Source organism: Anthonomus grandis, chromosome 4 (genome assembly GCF_022605725.1).
Source record: "Anthonomus grandis grandis chromosome 4, icAntGran1.3, whole genome shotgun sequence".
Classification (NCBI taxonomy): domain Eukaryota; kingdom Metazoa; phylum Arthropoda; class Insecta; order Coleoptera; family Curculionidae; genus Anthonomus; species Anthonomus grandis.
In genome coordinates, this window is record NC_065549.1 from 20,183,973 (window position 1) to 20,207,979 (window position 24,007).

The 24,007-nt window shown below is 32.0% G+C and overlaps 2 protein-coding genes across 2 annotated transcripts; one reads left to right on the plus strand and one right to left on the minus strand.

Moving 5' to 3' along the window:
* The first annotated feature begins 126 nt into the window (after positions 1-126).
* On the plus strand, positions 127-9,291 carry LOC126735190 (uncharacterized). The gene is made up of 3 exons (XM_050439142.1): positions 127-574; positions 5,552-5,865; positions 6,967-9,291. The coding sequence occupies exons 1-3, from the start codon at positions 442-444 to the stop codon at positions 7,069-7,071; spliced, it is 552 nt and encodes a 183-aa protein (XP_050295099.1). The 5' UTR covers positions 127-441; the 3' UTR covers positions 7,072-9,291.
* A 3,809-nt stretch (positions 9,292-13,100) lies between these two features.
* Positions 13,101-18,458, minus strand: LOC126735078 (KICSTOR complex protein kaptin-like). The gene is made up of 8 exons (XM_050438974.1): positions 18,138-18,458; positions 16,032-16,114; positions 15,786-15,971; positions 15,561-15,727; positions 15,243-15,500; positions 14,836-14,971; positions 13,401-13,562; positions 13,101-13,347 (listed from the first exon to the last, which is right to left on the minus strand). Exons 1-8 carry the CDS (start codon positions 18,337-18,339, stop codon positions 13,270-13,272), a joined length of 1,272 nt encoding a protein of 423 aa, XP_050294931.1. The 5' UTR covers positions 18,340-18,458; the 3' UTR covers positions 13,101-13,269.
* Positions 18,459-24,007: the final 5,549 nt, after the last annotated feature.

Genomic DNA, 24,007 nt, shown 5'->3' on the forward strand with positions numbered 1-24,007 from the left:
TTTTGCATTATGTATGACACGGCGACACGATAAATGAACTAGGGACTTCCCCGAAAATCAACATTCAGAATAGTAATCCAGATAAAACAAACATTACCCGTTGATTAAATATTTGGGAAGATACGCAGTCTTGTATTTTTAAATGTACGCGGTCGACTATAAGGCTACTCTCACAGTGGGCGCGTCTACAAGCGAATAATATTACACGCGAACAGAGACAACCAAATTGGTTGTCTCTAACGCGAACACGCACGAATACGTGCGATCTATCCTAACTGCTTCATTTAAATACAAGTTCGCACATTAGCTGCTGATCGGTTCGCGCGTGTACTTGCGTACAATTGCGACTTGCGAACGTGTCCCCTTTGGTTGGGAGTTGTTGCGTTTTTTTCGGACGAATTGTAGGCTGTTCTTGCTGATTTATATTTTTATTTAGAAAAAATGGATACAGAAAAACTAATAGAACTCGTACGAGAAAGAAAATGCCTTTGGGATCAGCGAGAATCAAATTACCACCACAGTGATGTACAAAGGTGCCTTTGGAAGGAGGTTTCTAAAGAAATAACCATTCTAGGTACGTACTTTTTAAATTTTGTGAATTAACAAATTACTATTTTTACTAAAGTACTAAATAAACTTAGCGGTTACGCACAAAATTTTAATGTAACGCAGACTGTGTAAGCTACCGTTCGAGTTCTGTTTTCACCCAGAGTTCCAAATCTTCTAGTTTTTTGATTATCTAGTTCCACATTCATATTTCTAATACCTTCTTTATCAATAATTACGTTGTAAAGCAAACAAATACATTTAATAATTAACATCTGCTCGATCTAGATTAGTTTCAATAGCCTTTAGTAATAATATCCATTTACTAACCCTAATTCCGAATGATCATTCTACCACTTGACGTGTATTTGATAAACGCCTATTAAATATTTCTTCTTCGGATCCCAAATTTCTTTGTGGGTAAAGACGCATTAAATACGGTTTTAACGGGTATGCTTGATCTCCCAATATAACATGAGGTATGTAAATGTCAGTTCCTGGCAATGCTTTGCCTACATTGGCACCGTTTTAGTTGTCTCGATAAATTGGAATTAACACAAATTCCACCATCACTTTCCTTGCCGTAAGCTCCAGCATCTATACAAATAAATCTGTTTCTTAAAAATTTCTCTTGCAGTTGACGAGTTGAAAAAACGATGGAGAAACTTAAGGGCGTTCTAAAAGTATACACAAAGTAGATCAGGTGATGGAGCAGATACCGTATTCATATCTAAATGGCCGTTTTTCCAAATGTTACTATTTCTGAGTGCGCCCATTGCACCAGAGAATCAGAAGCGCGGGATTATGAAATTGACGATTCACAAAATTCAGATTTGCAGTAAGAAGAGCCTCGTCTACTAGATCATGACTTACCGACAAACAGTAATCATACACAAAAGAAATCTTTTGATAACCCAAAACCAGAAGTTAAAAAGTTAAGAGTGAATATGATGAAAAACTTTTAGAAATTGAGGCAAGAAAATTAAAGTATTTTGAAGGCAATAGAAGAGATGATAATTACCAATTCCTAATGAGCCTTTTGCCTTACTTAAAAGCCGTACTTGTATTTATCAAGAAAATTAATTGTGAGATCACAGTTACAACAGGTCTTAATCTTTAATATCTCTAAAATACCTGCACAAACACAATGACAACAAGATGCATCTGGAACGACTTCTAGAAATTCGATCAGTGGATATTCAAATTCTGCAGCAACCACTCCTAGTCAACCTGATTTACAAAGCCCTACAGAGAGTCACCATTACTTACCTGAATATTTCCAACAGTTTAATCCGACATACTCCAATACTTCATAAATAAATTTTAATTTTAGTTAAATCCCTTTAGTATTATACAGTAGTTGGTTAAGATTCAAACATAACAAGAAATTTATTCTGGAGGTTGTTGCAAAAAATTTCTCATATAGTTTGTTGTTTTCATTCTTTAGGTTTCTTGAAAGGAAATTAAAAAACTTACCTTAAAGTTACAGTCAAACGTTCTTCTGGAGAAATTGGTTCACGAAAATTACAATATTTCGCGAACTTTGATTATATTTAATATGTAATTGAAAGTTTCTTCTTTCATTCAAAAATAGCTAAAAAACTGTTCCTCGCTGCTTTTTAAATCTTTCCAAATATGTTGAAATTCACCAAACTCCTTTCTTTTCTTAAGTAGTTCATTCACCCATACTTTTCTTTTTTTCTGCATTATTCGTCTTTTTAACAAACTATTTTCAAACAAGTACAAATCGCGTGCAGACATTTTTTGATACGTTCTATTCGCAATTTTTTATCGACGTCAAGTGTGCAAATTAACGGATGCGTACGTTTAATTAATCGTACGTACACGCATCCACTGTGAGAGTAGCCTAAAGCCGAATTTACACGTGTCAAGTAGCTAAAGCAAGTTACTAAATTTAGTTACTTGTATGGTGTAAACAACTTGATTTAGTACTTGCGCAAGAACCAATTTTAGTAAGATAATAATTTAATAATCTGTTGAGGCCAAAAAAAATAAAAAAAAAAAACAATAATTTAAAAATTTAATAATAAATATTCTACTGAAAAAGAAAGAACATACCTAATGGGAGCATGGGAAGAGGATCAGGATATGAAAGAAAATATGAGGGGAAGGGAAGATGAGGAAAATTATATAACGATTTATGGCAACGTTCACAGCCTTTCAGGAACAAAATCATGAACAATATTATACACAAAAACGTTAAAAAAAATCACTCATACACATAATTAACCAAGGAGAAGCAGCTTAATGTTAACTTTAAAAGTTTTTTCTGTCAATGTAAAATCATTTATTTTAAACCTATTTATATAGTGTGCAATCAAGTATGAAAATGACTTTTTAAATAATACCTTATTGTGCGCCGGAATAGTAAGTAAATTCTTTCTTCTAATGTTTAGGTTATGTACGTCCGTTCGGAATCTAATCTTTCTAAGCAAATATGATGGAGACTTCCACTTAAGTAATTTATAAAAAAAACAAATAAGATGTAATACTCGTCGATTGAACATATTTAACCAGCCTGCATCCTTTAGCTTATAAGAAATATGCTCCCCTCTCCTTACGCCAAATACAAGTCTTCACAGAAAACAGACCAAGGATTTTCCTCTTTGTGTTCATTTTTTGTGCATTTTTGTGTGCAAATTTTCCTCTTTGTGTTCTGTGCAAGTCTTAGGCACGAATTCTGAAGTTTTTGTATCCGATAGGCATCTGAGCAGTCAAGACAAGGACCATAAATAGTGTCGCAGAAATTGAGAGGTGACAAAACCAATGCTTCACAAAGCATTTTTTTAATATTAGTACTTAAGTAATTCTTCTGCGCGTAAATAGTTTTTAAAGCAGAGTAGCCAATTTTAAGTTTAAGTGTAACATGCTCCCTAAATTTTAGTTTATGATCTATTAGGAGCCCCAGATTATTGGCTGAATTTTGAAATTGTATAACATCGTTATTCATTTCAAGTCTAAAGTTATTTAAAATCTCAATCCGGTGAGCATCACTACAAAAAAGAATAGCTTTAGATTTGGCTGGATTAATTTTTAAAAGTAGATTTTGAGTTTTAGCAAAGTTATTATTAAGATCTATATTAATATAAAGGTTAGCTTCAGGAGCATAACTGGGTTTAAATGAATAATAAATTTGAGTATCATCTGCATAGCAGTGATGTTTACATCTATTTAATTTTTTTGTTAATTGTGATGTGTATATTGTATATAGCAATGGACCCAAAATACTACCTTGTGGTACACCAGAAATAACGTCAACTGCCTCCGATATTTTTCCATTTAGCAGAACTCTTTGTTTGCGGTTTGAAAGAAAAGATGACATAAGTGTTAAGGCCGACTGAGAAAATCCTGGATAATGTAATAGAGATATGAGTATCTCATGATTCACCATGTCAAATGCTTTGGTGAAATCTAAGAGAATTAAAACAGTCGCCTGATCTTTATCCAAAGCCCGAAATATATCGTCTGTAACGTGAGATAATGCAGTGACACAGCTATAGCCCTTACGAAACCCAGACTGATATTCTGGGATGAGATTATTGCCATTTAAATAATCAAGAATTTGGCGCTCCATAATTTTTTCCAAAATTTTCGAAAGAACAGAAAGTATAGAAATAGAACGAAGATTGTTAAATTCCGTGGGATTTTTAATTTTAGGTAAGGAAATTATATTGGCCTCCTTCCACTTTTCCGGAAAATAGCTTTTCTCTAGACAACAATTTATAATGTGGGTAAGAGGGTTAATAATCACAGGACAGCAAAGCGTAACAATAGTAATATTTAAATTATCGGATCTAAATGCCTTGCTTTTTATAGTTTGAAGAATTTTTTCTACTAAATCCTGGTCTACTAAATTAAACATAAAATCGTATATATTAGGAAAAATTCTGTGCTGCTTAAAAAAAAATAAAATCGGTATTAGGCTTATTGTTGTTATTGTTTATATTAGTAAAAAAACCATTAAGTTTTTCAACATCTTGTAATGATATAGGAAGCTGTACATTAGATTTTTTAGAAATATTGATTTTTTTTAACTCACTCCAAATTTCTCTATTACTACAAATGCCAAGTTTATAGGTTAAATATGCTTTTTTCTCTGCACGAATCGCAGACGTTGTAATATTTCTATACTATTTATACGTATTCCAGTCTCCCGATCCTTACTAACTCTAAACTTATTTAGAGCCCTATTACGAAGCTTTTGCATAAATCTGATGTTGGGGGTTATCCAGGGGCTATATGGTTTTTTTTTATTATTAACCCTCTTAATTGGCGCATGTATGTCTAGGATATTAAGTATCGACTGTGTGAAAAAATCAACCCTAGAGTCAATTTCAGGCATGATATACATACTATGCCATGGTATTAACTCCAGATCAGACTGAAAACGTAAATGTTCAATATTATGAAGATTTCTATATGTAAAACTAAAGCGTTGTGGCTCAGAAATATTAAAATTAATTTCACAAAAAACCAACAAGTGATCCGATACCTCAACATCCCTAACACCACAAGCCTCCATGAGGTCAATATTAGAAAAAATCAAATCAATCAAGGACATAGAAGTATCAGACACTCGTGTCGGCTCTGATATGAATTGTTTGAAACCATAAACTTCAGTAATTTCAAACAATGAAGTATTTACACTTGGATTAGGAACACTTATGTTAAAGTCGCCAAGAAGTATTATGTGCTCATAGGCAGCATAAAAATCAACCAGAATGTTATCCAGAGCGGAATAAAAAAGGTTTAGTCAAGTAAAAATATATATATTTAGTGAAGTAAATAGAAACAATTTCTATTTACTTGTGCAAGTTGTCTCCCCCACCTTTGCTTTCTAGAAACTAACCCACCGACTAAACAAGTGTAGACAGGTTTTTTAGTCAAGTTCATAAGTACAGACTGCGACGTTGATTTTTCTTTTATTTGTGGCGTGTTTTAAAAATGTCTCGTTGGAGTGAAGAAACAACAATAAAATTTGTAGAAGAGTATCGAGAAAGGCGATGCTTATGGGATACAAGGGCTACCATTTACAAAAATAAACAAGCTCGGGACTCGGCGTATAAGGAAATTGAGGAGATCATGGGGATAGAAGGATTCGGAGTGCTTGAAATCAAGAACAAAAAACGGCGGTTGAGGTCAACTTATTCTCAAGAAAAAAAGAAAATAAGGGACTCTATGAAGTCAGGAGCAGGATCGGAGGATATTTATGTCCTCAGTGTAAAATGGTTTAAGGAAATGGACACATTTTTACGTAACGTAAAAGATAATAAGAGGCCTACGCAGGATAATTTCAATGTAAGTGTATTGTAGTAGTGTTCATATTATAAGTAATTAATCCGATATACGTGTTTTCCCGTCCCATAACCCGTAAGTATCAATTTGTTTATATAAAACCCTATAGAAAAATAATAGAAAATCATTTCTTAAAACTCTCTTATCATAAGGAAAACACGTATACCGAACAATAATTTTCATATTATATTATTTATATTAAAGTACAGTCAAAATATCATCCGTTGCTGCCATGGCACCGCACCTTCGCCCATAAAGTACTGGCAGAGTCGATCTCGTAGTTCTCTTGCACATCTTGAAGAATGATTACCTCCTAAGGTGCTTATTGACGGCAAGGGAGTATTAGTTTCATTTCTCCACGAACCCAGTCTAACCTGACCGCTTTCTATATCTTCTCATCTAACGATCCACTTGGTGTGTAAGTGTTATGAGAAGTGATTCGCAAATAATTGTGTATTGCGCAACAGGCCTTAATAATTTTGTCCACAGTTTCTGGTAAGCATGCCATAAGCTTTTAAAAAATGCGAAATCTGCTAAGCAGAATTCCGAAAGCATTTTCTACTATTCGTCTTGCCCGCGAAAGGCGGTAATTGAATATTTTCTGATTTTCCGAAAATGCTACTTTTGAATACAGTTTCATCAAATACGTTTTCAGTGCAAATGCATCGTCATCTACAATGAAACCACCATGTGGTAATAAAACATTCTCTAGGGCTTCAAATAGAGACGATTGTTGGAAAACTCCACCATCGGATTGTCTTCCAGACATTTAACATTTATATAGGAAAAACAATAGTTGTCATCTACCAGAGCTAACAAAATAATGCTGTTATAGTAATAATAGTGCTGTTATAGTACCCTTATAATTAAATAATTCACTGCCACAATTTGCCGGTGCATGAATCGTCACGTGTTTCCCATCAATCGCACCGTAACATTTGGGAAAATTCCACTTCAAACGAAATCCCTTCTCAATAACGTTCCATTCTTCTTGGGACTCCGGCACCTAAAATAATATGAATTTTACTGCTGGTTGTATTATCAGTATTACCTACAAGCATTTGAGTTTGGCTAATACGGTACAAATATTTTTTTCTATTTCAGATACAACGCGAAGAAGGAGTTAATGAACAAAAACGAGAAAATGAAGAAGAAATAATGGCTGCAAGAAACGAAACGTCTCAGGAGGTACCGCAGAAAAAAAAATAGAACTACGTCAAAATTGAGGCAAGTTACTGCAGTAGTTAACGACCTAAAAAAATAAGCGAAACTATGACACATGAACCTGCCAATGAGCATGAATACATAGCTTTTGGTCGCAGTGTTGCTGCACAATTAATGACGTTAACTCCTCTTTCGGCCATACAAGCACAGGAACGCTTTCAGTCTGTTCTGAGAAGTTTTAAACTACAAGACCTCCAGGCCCAGACTAACCAGTATGACACATATGCAGTTACCAGTAGTGCTCACGCCTCATCTTCCATCTATACACCACTGCAGTCCCCTACATATTCCGACATGCATTCTTCGCATAACGATGGATCAACAAATATAACTCGTACAGAATCAGTTGCCGATGATATTGTACGATCACAGATAATAGCAAAAGCTTTTTCCAACATTTAACATGTTTTGTTCATCAACAACTTTTTCGTAATAAAAATATTTAAAAATAAACACAATATATAGTTCTTTAGACATCCTCAGCCAATTTGTATATTCTGGTACGTCTTCAGCTGCTAATTCTCTTAATAAAGTAGACGAAGCACCATATATTTCTCTTCGACTCAGCCATTTTCTCACCCAGCAACGTTTCTTTTTGGTTTTATCCATTTCTTCTGCAAGTATTTCGGATAACTCGCCACATACTTTTAAAATACAATTCCGCACTGTTGCACGCGTAACTTTTCCGGCCATGTTTTATCAACACTAAACAACAAATCATGTAAACGCTCACAAAAACAAAAGGACTAAATTTTAGCTACTTTATTTAGTTTTTAATTTGCTTTAGCTACTTGACACGTGTAAATTCGGCCTAATTGATTATCGTCCAGTACCAGTTTCGTCCACCGATTGGTGCTGCCGCCAAGCGGCGAATCCAGGAACGATTCGTTTAATTTACGCGGCCGTGTTGGTGTTGGTTACTTTTTTAAGACAAGGGTGATGCGATGCTGCCAACAGTGCCAACTCCGTTTTTATTTATTTTTTTTTTAAACATACAACCCAATGTTGTCATTTAGGTGGTCAAGTGATGAGTGATATACTTAAAGGTGGAGGCGCGCTGAAATTTCTCACTAGTTACATTTTATAAACAAATAATTACTTACCAAAAACTTTTTTTAAGACAAAAATGAATAAATTAAAAAAAAAAAAGATAAAAAGCTGTTATTTATTTATTTTTTACAAAATTACCAAAAATACACGTTATAATTCCAACAACAATGACGATGTTTTCTTCATTCAGTTTTCAAGAGAAATAATTCATAAGACTTAATCTATGGTAATTTAACTTTTTATGCCACAATTTTTTGTGAAAAGTAACCCATATTGTCATGTGATTCAATATCTTAAAAACTGTGCAGCGTAGCGAGATCTGCAAAGTACAACAACTTTTTTGGATGAAAAATATTGATAAATAAATACCTTTAACTGAAATTATAATAAAATTAAAAACAAAAAAAGTTAAAGGAGTTTTGAGTTAGGGTGTTAATAGCACTCGATCAAATATGGAAAATAGACCACATGTTAAGTTGCGATAAAGGCAAATCCTTTATTACTAACTATTACACCTATATATAAAACTAGAAAAAGTTACAAAGTTAACAAAGAAACCAAAAATGTTGTGTAAAGACCTCCGCTAACGGTTATACAGGATGTCCAAAATAAGGATGAGCAGTATGGGGATCTCCGAAACGGTAGAAGGTACGAGGTGGTATAATTAGAGGAAAGTAGCGCAATATAGTTCTTAATTAAATGCAATTTAAACACTTGAAAAATGCTAAATACTTCCAAAATTTTGGGAGAAAAACTGCAATTTCGGAAAACCGCTTTAAAGTTTTTCTGGCGTTATTTAAAAATATATAATAAAATTATTTATTAAATGAATACATTATTGTGGCCACTTTTTTTTTCTTCTATACCATCACACCTTTAAGTTTAAAATACGACCTTCCGTCTTTAGAGAGCCTGTGATCAACTTTGTGTTTCCTTGTCGGCTCCACGCAGTTTTGAATAGCCCTTTTAATTACCTTTTCAATGAGGTATATATTATATTTCCAATGAGTATTTGGGATCACCCCCATCAAATTGTATACCTATCTCTCTTTCGCTCACAGGGTGACTGACTCCTTAGGACAGGCGGAGATACATCCCTAAAATCTTAAATAGGAATAGGGATCAAATGATACATTATCTTGAAGCTCTTGAAAAATGCTTTCCAATGATACCATAGAAAGCGCCATTTTAGAAAGTTTATCAAGGAAAACAATAAATGAAACCCCATTTTTATATTTTTTATTATTTTTTGATTAAATGTTCAAAATGATGGCTACTGATATCCTGGCATGAATTAATAAGAAAAGTAGTTAAATTATATCCCTATAAACTGCAAATATTGCAAGAATTTGGTGATGGCAACCCAGACGACAGAAGAATCCAGTTTTGTGAAATAATGATATCTATTAGTCAAAAATAATTGCTTCAGTGATGAGTGTAACTTTTATTTAAATTAATGGCCATCTTAATAAGCAAAACTGTCGTTACTGACGAGAAGCCACACGTTTATTAGAAGGGCATACCCAGGACACCTAGAAAATTAATGCCTGGGATGATGTATTGGGAGATGATATTATCGGCCCAAAATTTATACTAGGAAATTTAAATGGCTACATGTTGCTGGAATGCGACAGAGGTGTACCGAACCACCAGTAGTGCGGGAATTAGAAAATCACTGGGAAATACATGGAAATGTATCTTTAGAAGACCGCTTACTATAATTCCAACAAGATGGAGGCCCTCCTCATTAGTTCCCATTAGGCAATGGTTGGAATCATCATTATCGTAATCAGTGGAGTGGAAAGATGAGATTCTTTATATGGCCACCTAGATTCCCCGAATACTTTTTGACTTCATTTTGTGGAGTCACCTATAATCTGTGGTTTAATGCAACTTGAGTCACTAGAGCAATTCAGCATAGAATACTTCAGAAATTACTCATCACTCATTTTTATTTCAAAAATATTGTAGACAAAGTCATTTCTCTAATTATAGTTAGCCTACGACAAATAATAACTGTTAGTAAGTTACCTATTCTTAAGGTGATTAGTTAAAATAACATATTCACCATGAAAGAAATTTTGTCAAATATTAAGTAAAACAACGACTGAATTAAGGATCCAAATAAATCCGTAAATACAGTGAATATTTTTTTAAATACTACAGTTGAGCTAAAATAATTAAGACCAACTTTAAAAAAGAAATTAAGAACTTAAATTTGAATTACTTTAAACAATTCATGATCAATAACTCCTTAAATACATTAATTGACTTGAATAAGTATAATACATTCTTTCAATTAAGTAGTTTTCAATTTACTTTTGTAAACCTATATTTTTCTAAATCAAATTAGTTCATAAGGTTGCACATTTTCTTAAATGTTTAATCAACGCTTTAGCCGAGCTCTTTACATTTCAGTTATCTGTAGCGTTTTAGATTGTGGTGCTGTTAGATGAGTAAAGAGGGTTATTTTTAAATTGATTTTATGTTACTTGGCCAATTTTAAATAAAGTTTTTATTTAAGTTAAAATAATATTCTTATTTCAAATGGACACGCAATATGAGGAGCGATTATCAAAACCATATAAATCCACAAAATAAAATTGCGATTCATATTTTTTTTTTTGTATGTAGAAACAAAGAAACATAATAAGAAAATAAACGTGTGATAAAATATTTTTGTTTTATTTTTTTATAAGTGAATATAATATCACTTGACCCCACTCCTATTTAAGATTTTGATGTTAAGGGGTTGATTAAAAAATTTTAAAAAAAAATGGGTATTAAAAAATATTGTCTCCCTAAAATCAAAAATTGACGGGTCCGAGCATTTTTTAAAAAAAGGTCCCAAACCTTGCTGGACTGTTTTCGATGGGCTACCCTGTATTTTTCCTTATTTCAATTCAAATTTATATGCTATAATCAATAATCTTTTATTCTTACAACTTTGTGCTCACGCTAAAAAATTACCGAATTTAATTTCTACAGGGTGAGTTTTTTAAAGTGTTACAATGCGATATGTCAAAAACGGCTGCAAATTTTTTTTTGACATTTTGGTGACATTTCAAGTATACCGGGGGGCACTTTTTGTGATATTTTTGACATTTGTCCCTTCACCCCCCTAAGAGGGGGGAAGGGTCACTTCCTTATTTTAAATGGAATGACGTGTTTTTTATTCTTAAATACGAATCTACATAAAATATGAAGTCTGTTTACAAAAAATTTTTAAAATTGCTCTGCTGGTTACGGAATTATGATCAAAAATGTTTTGATTAAATTTAAAAATAATTCGAATATTCTACTACAATAAAAACAAATTATTTCCTACTTTTTAACTATTTATCGTCTATGTATTATGCCTAAGCAGCTGTTCGAAGTGATCGCCTTCGACTTCCAATCACTTTCTTATCCTTTCTTGACATGAGTTTCGTACCCGCTGTAACATTGCTGGTGTCACTAATGAACAAGCAAATGTATCATTTATTAAATTTAATAGAAATATTTTTTATATTTTCTCTTGATATATTATTTGCCGACAATATTAGAATTTTTGATTTAGTGGCATTCAACTTAAGGTTATGATTCTCTGACCAAGCATTTAGAGCAGAATTTGAGTTTTTCGTGCACTGTATTTAAATTTTCGCAGCTCACAGGTATGTATATTTGGGAGTCATCAGCATATTATTATAATCTTAAGTACTTTATTGTTTCCTGCATATCTGACACATTCCTTTAAAAAATTGATACCCTCAAGTTACACACCAAAAAATTGTAGTTTTGCTAATAATAATTCGTGATTTATGGTATCGAAGGCTTTACTGAAGTCCAGTAATGTCATACAGTCGGACGATTTTGTTCTTCGTTAATTCTTATGTCGTTTAATATGTTTACTAAAGCCGTCGAAGTGCTAAAATTTTTCCTAAATCCAGATTGACAAACCGGAATTATATTAAAAGATTCAGCAAAACTAAATATCTGATTATAAATATGTTTCTCAATGACCTTAGATATAGCTGGCAGTATACTTATTGGTCTTAAATCTGAAATTTCCTTTGGCTCTACTATCTTAGCTATAGGTTTTATGATTGCCTTTTTTCACATTGATGGATATTTTTGTCGTAAAATGCATTCGTTAATAATATTGACCAATGGATTTAAGCAAAACAGCAGACATAATTTTATATTTACTCGACAACCGGTCTATTCCTTTTGCGCTGGTTTTAATAATTAAAATAATCTTCAATAAGTTATCTTTACCTATTAATTGAAACACTAACTTGGTTGTTCTTACGTTCGTCGTTAAAATTATTATTTTTATAATATTCGATGATTCCTTGGTTGGTTGTATCTGGTAAATTGCTAACATTCTGGAAGTAGTTTTGAATGTCATATGTTTTTTTTCGTTAACTTAAGTTTTTCAGCAGTGTTTTTTTCACGAATTATTGCGTGTAATTTGTATAATTTCTTAGATGTCGATAATATTGTAGATCTGGGTTTGATTTATGAAATTTTTTATGCACAGGCTCTCTTAATTTTATTAAAAGTTTAATATTGTCGGTGATCCATGGGCAGGATGGCTTATTTTAGTTTTAACAGGAATATGCTTGTCTAAAAGCATGGTTATGTTTTTATTGAAAAAATTGATTTTATCGTCTATATTTCTTAAATTATAAATATGTTCCTCATGGAATGGCTAATCCATCCATGATAAAATTGTTTAGTTTAAATTATTGTAATCTCGGAACATTATATGTGGTTCTTGATTTCTAACGTTCTCATATTCAAAAATAGAAAAAATTAAATTATAATCTGATATTTTCTCTGAAATTCATCCGACCTTCGCCGACCGTACAAATCATCAATAATATTTCATCTTAGACGTAACAAGTAATAATACAGTCGTTTCCACCGGCATCGCATTATTTCAGTTTACAAAAACAAAAAAATGAATTTATTATCAAAAATTGTATAAAAATGTTTAATAAAGTATTATCACAATATAAATATAAAAAGTTAAATTATAAAGTATATCAGTAACAATGGTACATCATAATCAATACAACAATATAATGTAGTAAAATCACACATATACACAAGCATTTCATTGTAAATACTTAATACATTGTAAAATTCTCAAGATATTTGAATTTTTGGTATTGTCAGTGCATCAATCTTCTCATTAAGTTTTTTTTGGACAAAAACAGGATCATGCTAAAAGATATTACAACTATATATTTAATCAGTAAATTTATTCAAATACCTACTTGTAGCACATGTATCCCCTTCATCGAAGATACAATCAATTCCCTCACGCCATCTCCCGACACATCCAAATATTTTAGTGATAAAATTGGTGCAGCCATATATTTGATTTCTTCCATAAACCATTTATTTTCTACGTTATCCATTTTGTATAGAATAATCTCCTAGTCAAAAATCGGAGAATGAGAGGTAAGTAAAAAATATAAATGTGGAAATTTAAATGTACATACAATAAGCAATAGTATACAATATCATATTATATATAATATATAAATCATAATATAGAATAATCAAAAGTAACAGTTACAAAAGTAAGTTGATTTCTTATAGCTTTTTCGGTCAAATTTGTTTTTTCCGTAAAAGCAGATGTATTCTCTCGACCGAGCCTTTATTGTACAAAAAATTTATTCTCAACAAAATGCTTTTGTCACCTCTGGGTGAAAGCGATTTATACATACGATGTAAAATGTCAAAAATATAAGATTTCTTGTTCCTTTCAATTTTAAATCTTTTCTATAATTTCTAGTTTTTTTTAAAGTATTTAAGCACCAAAGCTGATGGTTTTTACCCCCCAAGAGGCTGTGTTCATAGCTTGCTTCTTCAGAGAAATAACTTTTTATCCCTTAAACATCGTGTCATACTAAAAAGTCAACTTTTTCTATTTAAATTCTGCAGCAATAAAATTGATGCTCCAGACCTTTGGGCGAATTTATTTTTTTGTACCTCCTATACACACAAGAAGGTCAGTTCAATTTTATCTTGAGAATACCTGTACCAACTTGACCAGAAATGCTGAGAATAACATTGACCTTTTTAATGGCTCTACAACTGCTTTAAAAAAAAAGGTGATGCATTATCCTCTGCAGCATAAATTATTGGTTGTCAATTGATTACAGTTAATTCATTAAAATTCTTGATTTGATCAGTATTAGGTGGGCTGGAGGTGTTTTGGGTGCTTTGGGCCAGTTTTTTTCTTTCTATTGTACTATTCATAATTCCTTTTGGGTGGGTTTACTCTTCTTATATGCATAGTTTGTTTCAGTTGGTTAGTTAAGTTGTATTTTTTTGTTACCATATTACTCATAATTGTCTTTTGTATTGAGATTTTCCTGTTGGACAATAAATAAATAAAATAAAAAATATCCAGAGAGTGATTACGAATATTACTTGTCAACCACTGTTTTATTGTATATACACCATATATACAAGTTTTCATTGATCAATTTCTTACTAAAATATTGACATTTTTCCAAACCTTTCCCAACCTTTTTGTGATTCAAAGAAGTTTGTATGAAGAATTTGAGTCAAGTTTGCTTCCATATTTAATACTGATATGATATATATATTTGCAGATAATCTTTTAATTATGGCTAATAATTATTATGAAAGGCGGATTATATTATAAAATAAGTTTATGTAAGATTATTGTAGCATTACCTCTGAACTTGTACCAACCAATATTTCCTTCTGACCATCAAAATCTATATCAGCTACAGCACAGCATGTAAAAATAGTACCATTATCATGTCTGGCCAGACCATCATAATCACTTAGTCCATATTTTAGTACATCTCTAAAAGAGAAAATAATTATTAAAAACTACATTATAAACATATCAACATGATGGTCATAAATCACCTTCATGATTTATAAATGACTGTAAAAAAATATTTTTTTAATTTTCATTAAACATTCCCAGACTTCAAAAAAATTAGAATAATTTTTAAAGTCTCTCCTAGGAGATAGTAATAATAAATATTATAGCGAGATAGTAATAATTAAGTATTATTAATAATCTCATCACATAAGCTTGTAATTGAATATCAAAACTAAAAACTCCTCACCTGCAAATCACTGGGGGTAGAATTGAATTCACAACAATCAAATTCAAAATTGGTCTTGCCACTCGTTTATCTAAAGTTGTCTTTCCAAAACTTTTAGCAAATTTGTCAGAAATATTTGGAGTGTTTTCAAAATATAAATGTACACTTGCCACATAGTTTGTAAACCTTGTAGAGAAATTGTAAACAAGTTTATTAGTTTTGGTGTTAACTTTCAGCAGTTTTACATAGCCATCTTCACATCCAAATGTTGTTATCCTCCTATAATGCATACATTTTAGCCAAAGCACTGTTAAACACTGGCTTAATGACAATACTTACTCTTCATAATTATTCATATACAGCATATCAATCCATACGACTGGGCTAGTGGTTTTAGAGAACTCTGGAAAGTATTCCTTGCTGTCAATCTCTTTGTACATATGTTCAGTTGGATTTTCTCTATAAATATGAACTTGATTATCACTTCCTGAGAGTACAAAAACTATCTAAAAAAAACATAATTTTCTGTATCTTATATACAGGAGTTAATATATTATAGTATACCTCTTTTTTAACAATTGTATCCCCATCCCATTTAATAAGCTCAGTATGCATTAATTTATAGGGAATAAAATTAAGTTCTACAGTGAAACAATTTTGTGCTATGTTTTCTATATTAAAATCCTCATGTTCCTCTAGCTGAGAGTAAATGTTTAAAAATGTCTCTAAAGTGTCTGACTCATTACTATTCTAAAAAATATTTTAATATTGTTATATATGTGCTTTACATAAAATAATTAAACCATCTACCTTGATAATTGTGATACCAATAACAGCCTCACTACTTGTAGAAGACTTATTAAATGCATCAATGGATATGATTTCAGCTCCACCTGTAAGGAAATGCTAATAAATCAGCATTTATCAATACTAGAAAGTGAAATTAAAAGTTAATAAAATAGGACAGACAGAGCCTAGTTATCACATATAAAAATTTAAACAAAAAAAAACCCTGCACTTGTAATATGCAGTGTTGTTTTTCTCTTTTTCTTTTAATAACTAAATACACAAGATATGATGATGCCTAGTACAGGCGAAACATGTCTAGTCCTTTGACCTTACATTCAATATATTTGAAACTTGTAAGGTGGAGTTTAATTTATTGCTATTTAATTTAATATGGTCTCTTTGAAAAAGAAAAAATTTACGATTTCTTCAAGACTTCTGATGAAGATCTTAATAGACTGAATTGGAGATTGAGTGAAACATAATTGGAGGCTATAAGTTAGTTTAACACTAACAAACTGAAGCTAGGATAAGACCCACAAAATGCTGTTTTCAATGAGACACTCATTTTAGTAATCCATCTGAAGTAAACTTTCTGGGATTATATCTGGATCCAATTCTCACTTAGAATATCTATGTGGAAAATTGAGGTGCAGTGTGCTGAGAGACCTATATGACTATGTATCTTGATGGGTACAATGCTAAATGCTATGGCATGTTTCCTACATGGTCATGATAAACTTCTGCAGATAGAATATTTGGGCTGCAGTGCAAGGCTGTTAGAATTGTGGAGGGTTTAAAATATAGATTATATATAGGATATATATGTATATCCCTATATATAGAAGCATGCATATTGTGATTTATAAATGCAAGAAACTCTATATAACAACCTGGCCATCAGTTTATTCTGCTATCTAATTTTAATCTCAATTTTAAACTTGAATATTAAGTCGTAGAAAATTTTAATTACCTAAATGTACATTAATAGAGTTTTATATAAATATACAATATATTTGACATATTTTAGCAGAGAAATGCTCTTAGAGCTCTTAGACAGAGTACTATATTTGCCTTACCTAGTATATTTGCCTCTTTAATTAATATTTCCTTTAGGAATGCTATAAAACTATTAATGGATTTATTGTTGATGTATACTGTTGATATATACTTTTTGACATGATTTAATAGATTAGTAAATATAAGTTAATAGGATGACCTTGTAATAAACTAGAAGCTGGAATATATGGGTCATTTCAAATTTTGGCACTGACATCTCAAAATTTTTACAAATATCTAGTTCCATAACAGACATATATAGTGAGATATGACAATATGAGTACCCTGCTAAAATCTAGCAATTTTTTTAATAAAAAAAGTTTCCCAAATTAATACCTGATGAATTAATAAAGGTTGACACATCCATAAGATTTAACATTAAATCCTTTCACATAGTTTCTTGTAATCATTATAACATTGCAGGTTTTTTAATGCTAGATTGATTTAGCTTTCTTTTCTATTATTAAAATGCTTCTATGGCATTTACATTCTACAGTTACAAAATATATAAAAAATAGTCTTCTTAGTATAAAGAGGTAACAAATTTATCTCAAACAATTTAGAGTCGTTTAGCTGCATTAACAGCTGCTAAAAGTATTATGTGCAATTGTCCTCAGCAGTAGCTCAAATAGGCAGCGGCTATCAAATATATATATATATATATACATTTTATTATTATTCTATTTGCATTGTTACTGCTAGTCATTGCTCTATTCCTAACCTATTTATATTGCTGCCTATTACAGCTACTGCTGAGGACTCTTTGCACAGAACATTTAGAGTATCTGTTAGTGCAGCTAAATGACTCTCTGTATATGTATTTAAGTAACATAAGTGTTACCTAAGTAATAATATATATATATATATATATATATATACATTTTATTATTATTCTATTTGCATTGTTACTGCTAGTCATTGCTCTATTCCTAACCTATTTATATTGCTGCCTATTACAGCTACTGCTGAGGACTCTTTGCACAGAACATTTAGAGTATCTGTTAGTGCAGCTAAATGACTCTCTGTATATGTATTTAAGTAACATAAGTGTTACCTAAGTAATAAACTTACTAGGAATATAAGTAAAAGAAATCTCTTTCGTAGTTGGCACCATTCCTCTGGAGGTTTCCAAATATTCGAAATAAAAAATATCTCTCTTTAGTGAGGCAGCAAGGATTAGATTTTTTTCATTCCCCAACTGCAAGTCACACATCGTGTATATATTGCCTTGCGATGGAATATGAAAATAATGAGCATCCTTAAATTGCTCCATTTTAACTTTCAGCTTTTTATTGTATTCGACATTAATTATAAAATACAACGAGGAAAAATAAGTATTATAAAATTGAAAAGAAGCAAAAAAGTATAAGCAGTAAGCACATGTAATGTATATTTGTAAACAATAGACATGTCAATGTCATGATTGTCATATCACATTGACTTCTACATGAGCGAAATGCGACGGCGATCGTGCTGCGATTATAAATGTCGCGCGATGACGGCGAAACTGCAAAAATGCTTTTATCTGTTAATTAGTTCTTGTGCATATGTCGTGTCGAAAAAATTCGGATATAGAAATTATAATTACTTGTTTGTGTGTCAGTTTAGTACATCGGTTCAAGTTTATAGTTCTACCATAGTTCATGAAAGTTCTACCAATATTTAAATGTTGCGATCCTTGAGAAATACTTGTGAAGTACTTCTTTATTGGTATTGATATTCTCGGAAAAGATCAGGAATGTTTAATCAGACAAACAAAAAAAGAGAAAAATGTGATGATTTTGCCTATTAGTTTTTAAAAAACATCCATAAACCGAAAAACTAATTAACAGCTTAAAAAAGTTTGAAATACCGACAAATAATTTATACGACCTCCTGCATATAAGATTTAAATACTTGGAAGCTACGATCACCTCTGGCAAAAATAAAATACAAGAAATTAACAACAGAATTAAACGAACTTACCTGGAAAGTTCTATAGTAATTTAATGAAGCGCATCGTCCAAAGATATCACGATTACTTACTATGTAGTGCCGCTTTTCGGTGCTAGATAGAGCCACTAATTTAAAACTAAAATTCCTATCCATTATACCAAAGTCTATATATGACGGACTTATAAATATGCTTTGCTTCGACTGCCAGTCTGTTAAGATTTTATTGTTTAGAATAAATCACCAGTACTAGGTGGTCACCATTTTGCGTGATTTTGTCCTTTCGATGTTGGCCACTCTGACAAATTTCAGTGGTACCAATTGTAGAGAAACAAAATAATTAATGTTTTTGGGAGGTTATATTTACAAAAGCGAAATAGAAAGTTACATTTAGGACTTCCGCGTCATCCTTCACACAGTCAACACATGGTTCTTCTCGTCCTTTCCTATCCTTCGAATTCCTTTCCTAGACCCCTTCCGCCGCTAGTTACAACGTGCATTTCATAATTAGACTTAGTTTCAGAACTAAACGTGAAAGTTTCGATCCCACTTCCGCGTCATCCTTCTCCCCATCATCCCGTGATTGTTCGTCCTTTTCTATCCTTTAAATGCCTTTCCCAAACCCTTTCCAACCTCTTGCCGGTGGTAGCTGATCCTATTCACGCCGATAACCAGGCCGGATGATGCCGGATGTATCGTGGGGGAGGCGACATCGTGCATAAAAATATTTCGTATTATAATTGATGACCCCCATGAAACTTCATTCGCCAAAACGGAATTTCGGACGGTGGCCGTCTTAGGGTGACTCGACATTAGGAAAATTTGACAGTAGTGATATACTTTTAACAGTTTTGACGTTGGCTTTTTTATTTTTATTAAAAAAAAATTCTGCTCAATATTATTACATTTCCACAGATATGTTTTAAAAAAAGATAAAACTATATCGTTGCACCCATAATACTTCAGTTTGGCAATAAGTAAGTCATGGTCTATTACATCAAAAGCGTTTGAGTAATCAAGAGACACTAAAATAACAGAAAGTTTCTTGTCAAGCGCTCGAATTATATTATCAGTAATATTCAAGAGTGCACTAGTTGTGCTATGTCCAGTTATATGTCAGATAGCAAACTGTATATAGACCACTCTTTCCAGGACTTTAGAAATTACAAGCCATAAACTGACTGGACGTAAGTCTTGTGGATTCTTAGGATTGGAAACTTAGGAATAGGATATATATCGATATATAAGGACTCCCTCCATGCTTTGGGGAAATAACCCGTTAACAAACAACTATTTATAATATTAGTAATAGGTTTAATGATATTAGGTAAACCCATCTTGTCGCGAAAAGGTGGTTCCTATTAAAAGACAAATTTTTTGTTGAGATTCGACGCGAAAAGGGTATACTTTGGCAATAAAAATGATGAATGGCACCTTACCTTTGGAATTTCTGTATGTGAGTGTCGCAGGGATCCCTGATTTCCTCTGGAGAACTTGACTGGATTCTGCTTGTTTCAAAGTACTCACTTAGATTAGATTTTCTTAAAAACAATGTAGACTTTTGCGAAAAAGAACTTGCGAAGAACTACCTTTTGAGAATTACTTTTTTAATATGCTTGGAGAGAGAGAGAGACGACTGGTTCAATCGCAAGACTGCTAAGTCGTCTGCGCATCCAGGTGCCAACCAAGTATTGCCAATGTATAAATATAAAAATTTAACTTTAGACGCGGAAAAATAATTGTTGCGACACATCTTTACCATTAAAAGAGTAATATTGTCCGGTCCTGCAGCATTAGATTTAATGGCGTTAATTATCTGTTTCGCTGAATATTGATTAACAAGGCAAAAGTCAAAACTAATATAACTAAACTTGTTATGCAAATAAAAATTTATTTTCTCAAAGCAATTATTTGACTTATTAAATACACTAAGAAAGAAATCATTAATTACATTTGGGTCAATTAAATTGGATGGAAGTTCAGAATCACCTCCAGAGAATCTAATATTAAGGTGTCTTAAACCACGCCAAAGCAATTTACCAGGATTATCACTTTGAAGCTCTGCTAGATAAGCAGCTTTTTCTCTTCTAATCGAGGCAAGTGCAAAATTTCGGGACTCCTTATAATAAGTCCAGTTAGCTGCACTTTTATCTTTTTTATATTTAATAAGGGCTTTGTACTTTTCATTTAAATTAAGTCTAAGACTGTAGGTTTAGCAAGGTGGTGCTTTCTTACTTATTCCTATCTTTTTGTAAGGCGCATGGATATCAAATAGGAAAATAATATTTTGGTATAGAAAGTCAACTTTTTTATTTATATCTTCAATATAAAAACAACTGTCCCAATTAACTTCAGATAATTGGGACAGATCTATCGAGAATTTTTCTAAGTCAATGTTTTAAGGATCGCGAATTTTAATTATCTCTTGCTGAGGTTTTTTAATAAGTATGGTGAAGATACAAAACGGGATTTGATTGTGATCAATAATGTGTGAAGTAACGGTCTCACTCTTATAGCAATTTTTTTTACAACTAACACAAGTCGAGTCTAGGCACGTAGCAGATTTATTTGTAATACGCGTTGGCTCATTTATTAATTGCTCATACCCGTAAGAATGTAGTGCAGAAGTAAAAAGAAAGCCTGTGCAAGCTAAAGAGTAAAGAACTATGAAAAATTGCATGACATTATTTGATGCTTGACAGTCCGTGCAGCCTCGATAAAAGCGGTAGTTTAAGTAGTTTTGCATTCTTAGCGCCATCTAAATTTCGAGGTGTATAAGTCATAACTTAATACTTCTTATATAATACTTCTCATAAGAGCCACTAGAACTCTGATCGCCGATTGACTGTTGTGTCCTCTGAATGTCGAGGAGTGGTACTAACCAGATGTAAAAATGGGTTTGTTACGTCATAATACATAATTTAAAATTGGATTATGGTGCAAAATCTAAATTACGCTCTACTATACCGTGCGCGTAAAATTAGTGGGAATTGTATGGTTCATTCCGAAATTATAGTAGGCAGATTAAAAAAGTGTTAAATCGGGAGCACATTTTTTGTCCCCATATTAAATAAAGTCCTCGATTTGTCACTTTTTCTTCATAGTATATTTTCTGAAATACCCATACATTTCCTACTAGATACATAGGTCTGGATGTCAGAAATTAAACAAAAAATATTCCCAAAATGTATTACTATATAATAAGAGATTATAGCAAAAAAATTCACAAGAAAAACTAACTGTTATATATGCTTGTTAAAACATGAAATAAAATATAAAAATTCTTCCACATTTCATAATGTATAAACTTATCACTTAATTTAATTAGGAACTTTGTTGTATGAAGAACAAAATTTATAAGTTAGGATTTATTCAGCGTGTTACATAAGGGTATATTAAATGTATAAATGTCAATAAAAATTAATTAATGAAAAACTTGTGTTTAATGAAGAGCAAAGTTTGCAAAATAGAATTTATACAGGGTGTGGCAAACGGTTACAGTAAATGTACATAAATGGAGACAGTTTAAATTTTTTTACATCTAACAATTCAATAATTTTTTTGACAAAAAACTTTTGCTTGTAGAGATTTGCAATAATCTCAAATTGGCTTAAATATACATATTATAGAAAAAAATCCAAATTCTTTGGGAGTTAGAGCCCTTCTCATTTCTTTAACATATGCCTTTTTAATTAATGTTCAGAGAAAATTCTTAGTTCGTATCGATTTAGTTATTCATTGTTAATAACTATAATAAGAATTAAAGGAGATACGGATATCGCTTAAGTAACAGCAAGTGCGGACTATAAATAGGTGGCTTTCAAATGATATATGCTGCGTTCTCGATTTGGTCACTGGATATCAATGGGCGCTAGTTTCACACACATGCAAAAATATCTAAAAAAAACACGAAGTGGCAACTTCACTCTCTTTTTCTTGAGATTCAACATCAACAGCCAGAAACTTGTAATTATGATCAACAAACGCAAACAAAATCATGGAAAATAATTCTTTATAGCCGAAAAACGAAGATCCGGTATTTGGAGGATATCGAATTTGAATATGCTTTCCATCTATACTACCCACACAGTGAGGGTGGCTCCAACGCCGCTCGTAACCTGTAACTCGTAAACTTCTCAATAAGTCTTCCGTGATTTCAGGCAATGCTGGCTTTTGTAGATTTCTACAGATGGCTAAGAGGATTTCAGGAACAATTTTGCGTGTTATCCAAGCGTAATGAATAGGAAACTGATTTCCAAGGGATCTCTCCAGTCGCCAAGATGCTGGAAAGAACAAAAACAAACATTTTATTTATACACCATTTAAATATTGGGTGGTGTATCGTGGTTGGACACATAGGAGATGCCATGCAACTTTCCAACAGGTGCAAACACCAGCATAATTAAACCTACGATTTGTTAGCTAGCAAGTTTAATTATGCCTATGTTTAAAATATTAGGTATTTTGTTACTTGTTTAATTCTATAGCTGCAAAGAGATAATTAAAATTAATTATTAAAGTAAAATTAATAAAATTATAAAAGAAATAAAAATCGGGCAACAACTGGTTCTGCAGCAATCAAATTGAAGTATACTGATAATGACCACCTTAAGTTTTTGGATGCGTCTTTAGCCGAAAGGAAGTAAGTATAATTAATGTCACATAATATTTTTTCTTGTGTTTTCCTAATGTTTGTTGCGTATTTATTCTATTTTTTTTGTGGATCATTGTTCAATTGAAGAAAATAAGGAAAACGAATTAACGCAACAATCTAACAGAACTGAAGAAAATGAAGCAGGTAGTCTAGTGTACATCACATTGGTGCATCTAAAGAAGGTATCGTTGACAATGAAATCTTAAGCAATGTATTTCCGAAGGAATCTGAAAATGAAGCAAGCAATCATAAGACATAAAATCACAAGTTATGACGAATGTACCACTTCCAACGAAAGTACCATATAGAAGCCAGAACAAGGCGCACAAAACGAAAATTTGAATGGTAAAAATAA

Excerpts from the sequence above, each read along its gene's own strand:
- LOC126735190 (XM_050439142.1), top strand. The coding sequence starts at position 442 with ATGGATACAGAAAAACTAATAGAACTCGTACGAGAAAGAAAATGCCTT. Across the intron at positions 575-5,551 it reads TAAAGAAATAACCATTCTAG|AAGAGTATCGAGAAAGGCGA; the intron begins GTACGTACTTTT and ends TAAAATTTGTAG. Across the intron at positions 5,866-6,966 it reads CTACGCAGGATAATTTCAAT|ATACAACGCGAAGAAGGAGT; the intron begins GTAAGTGTATTG and ends TTTCTATTTCAG.
- LOC126735078 (XM_050438974.1), bottom strand. The coding sequence starts at position 18,339 with ATGGAGCAATTTAAGGATGCTCATTATTTTCATATTCCATCGCAAGGC. Across the intron at positions 15,972-16,031 it reads TTGGTATCACAATTATCAAG|AATAGTAATGAGTCAGACAC; the intron begins GTAGATGGTTTA and ends AATATTTTTTAG. Across the intron at positions 13,563-14,835 it reads TGGTTGGTACAAGTTCAGAG|GAGATTATTCTATACAAAAT; the intron begins GTAATGCTACAA and ends ATTTTTGACTAG.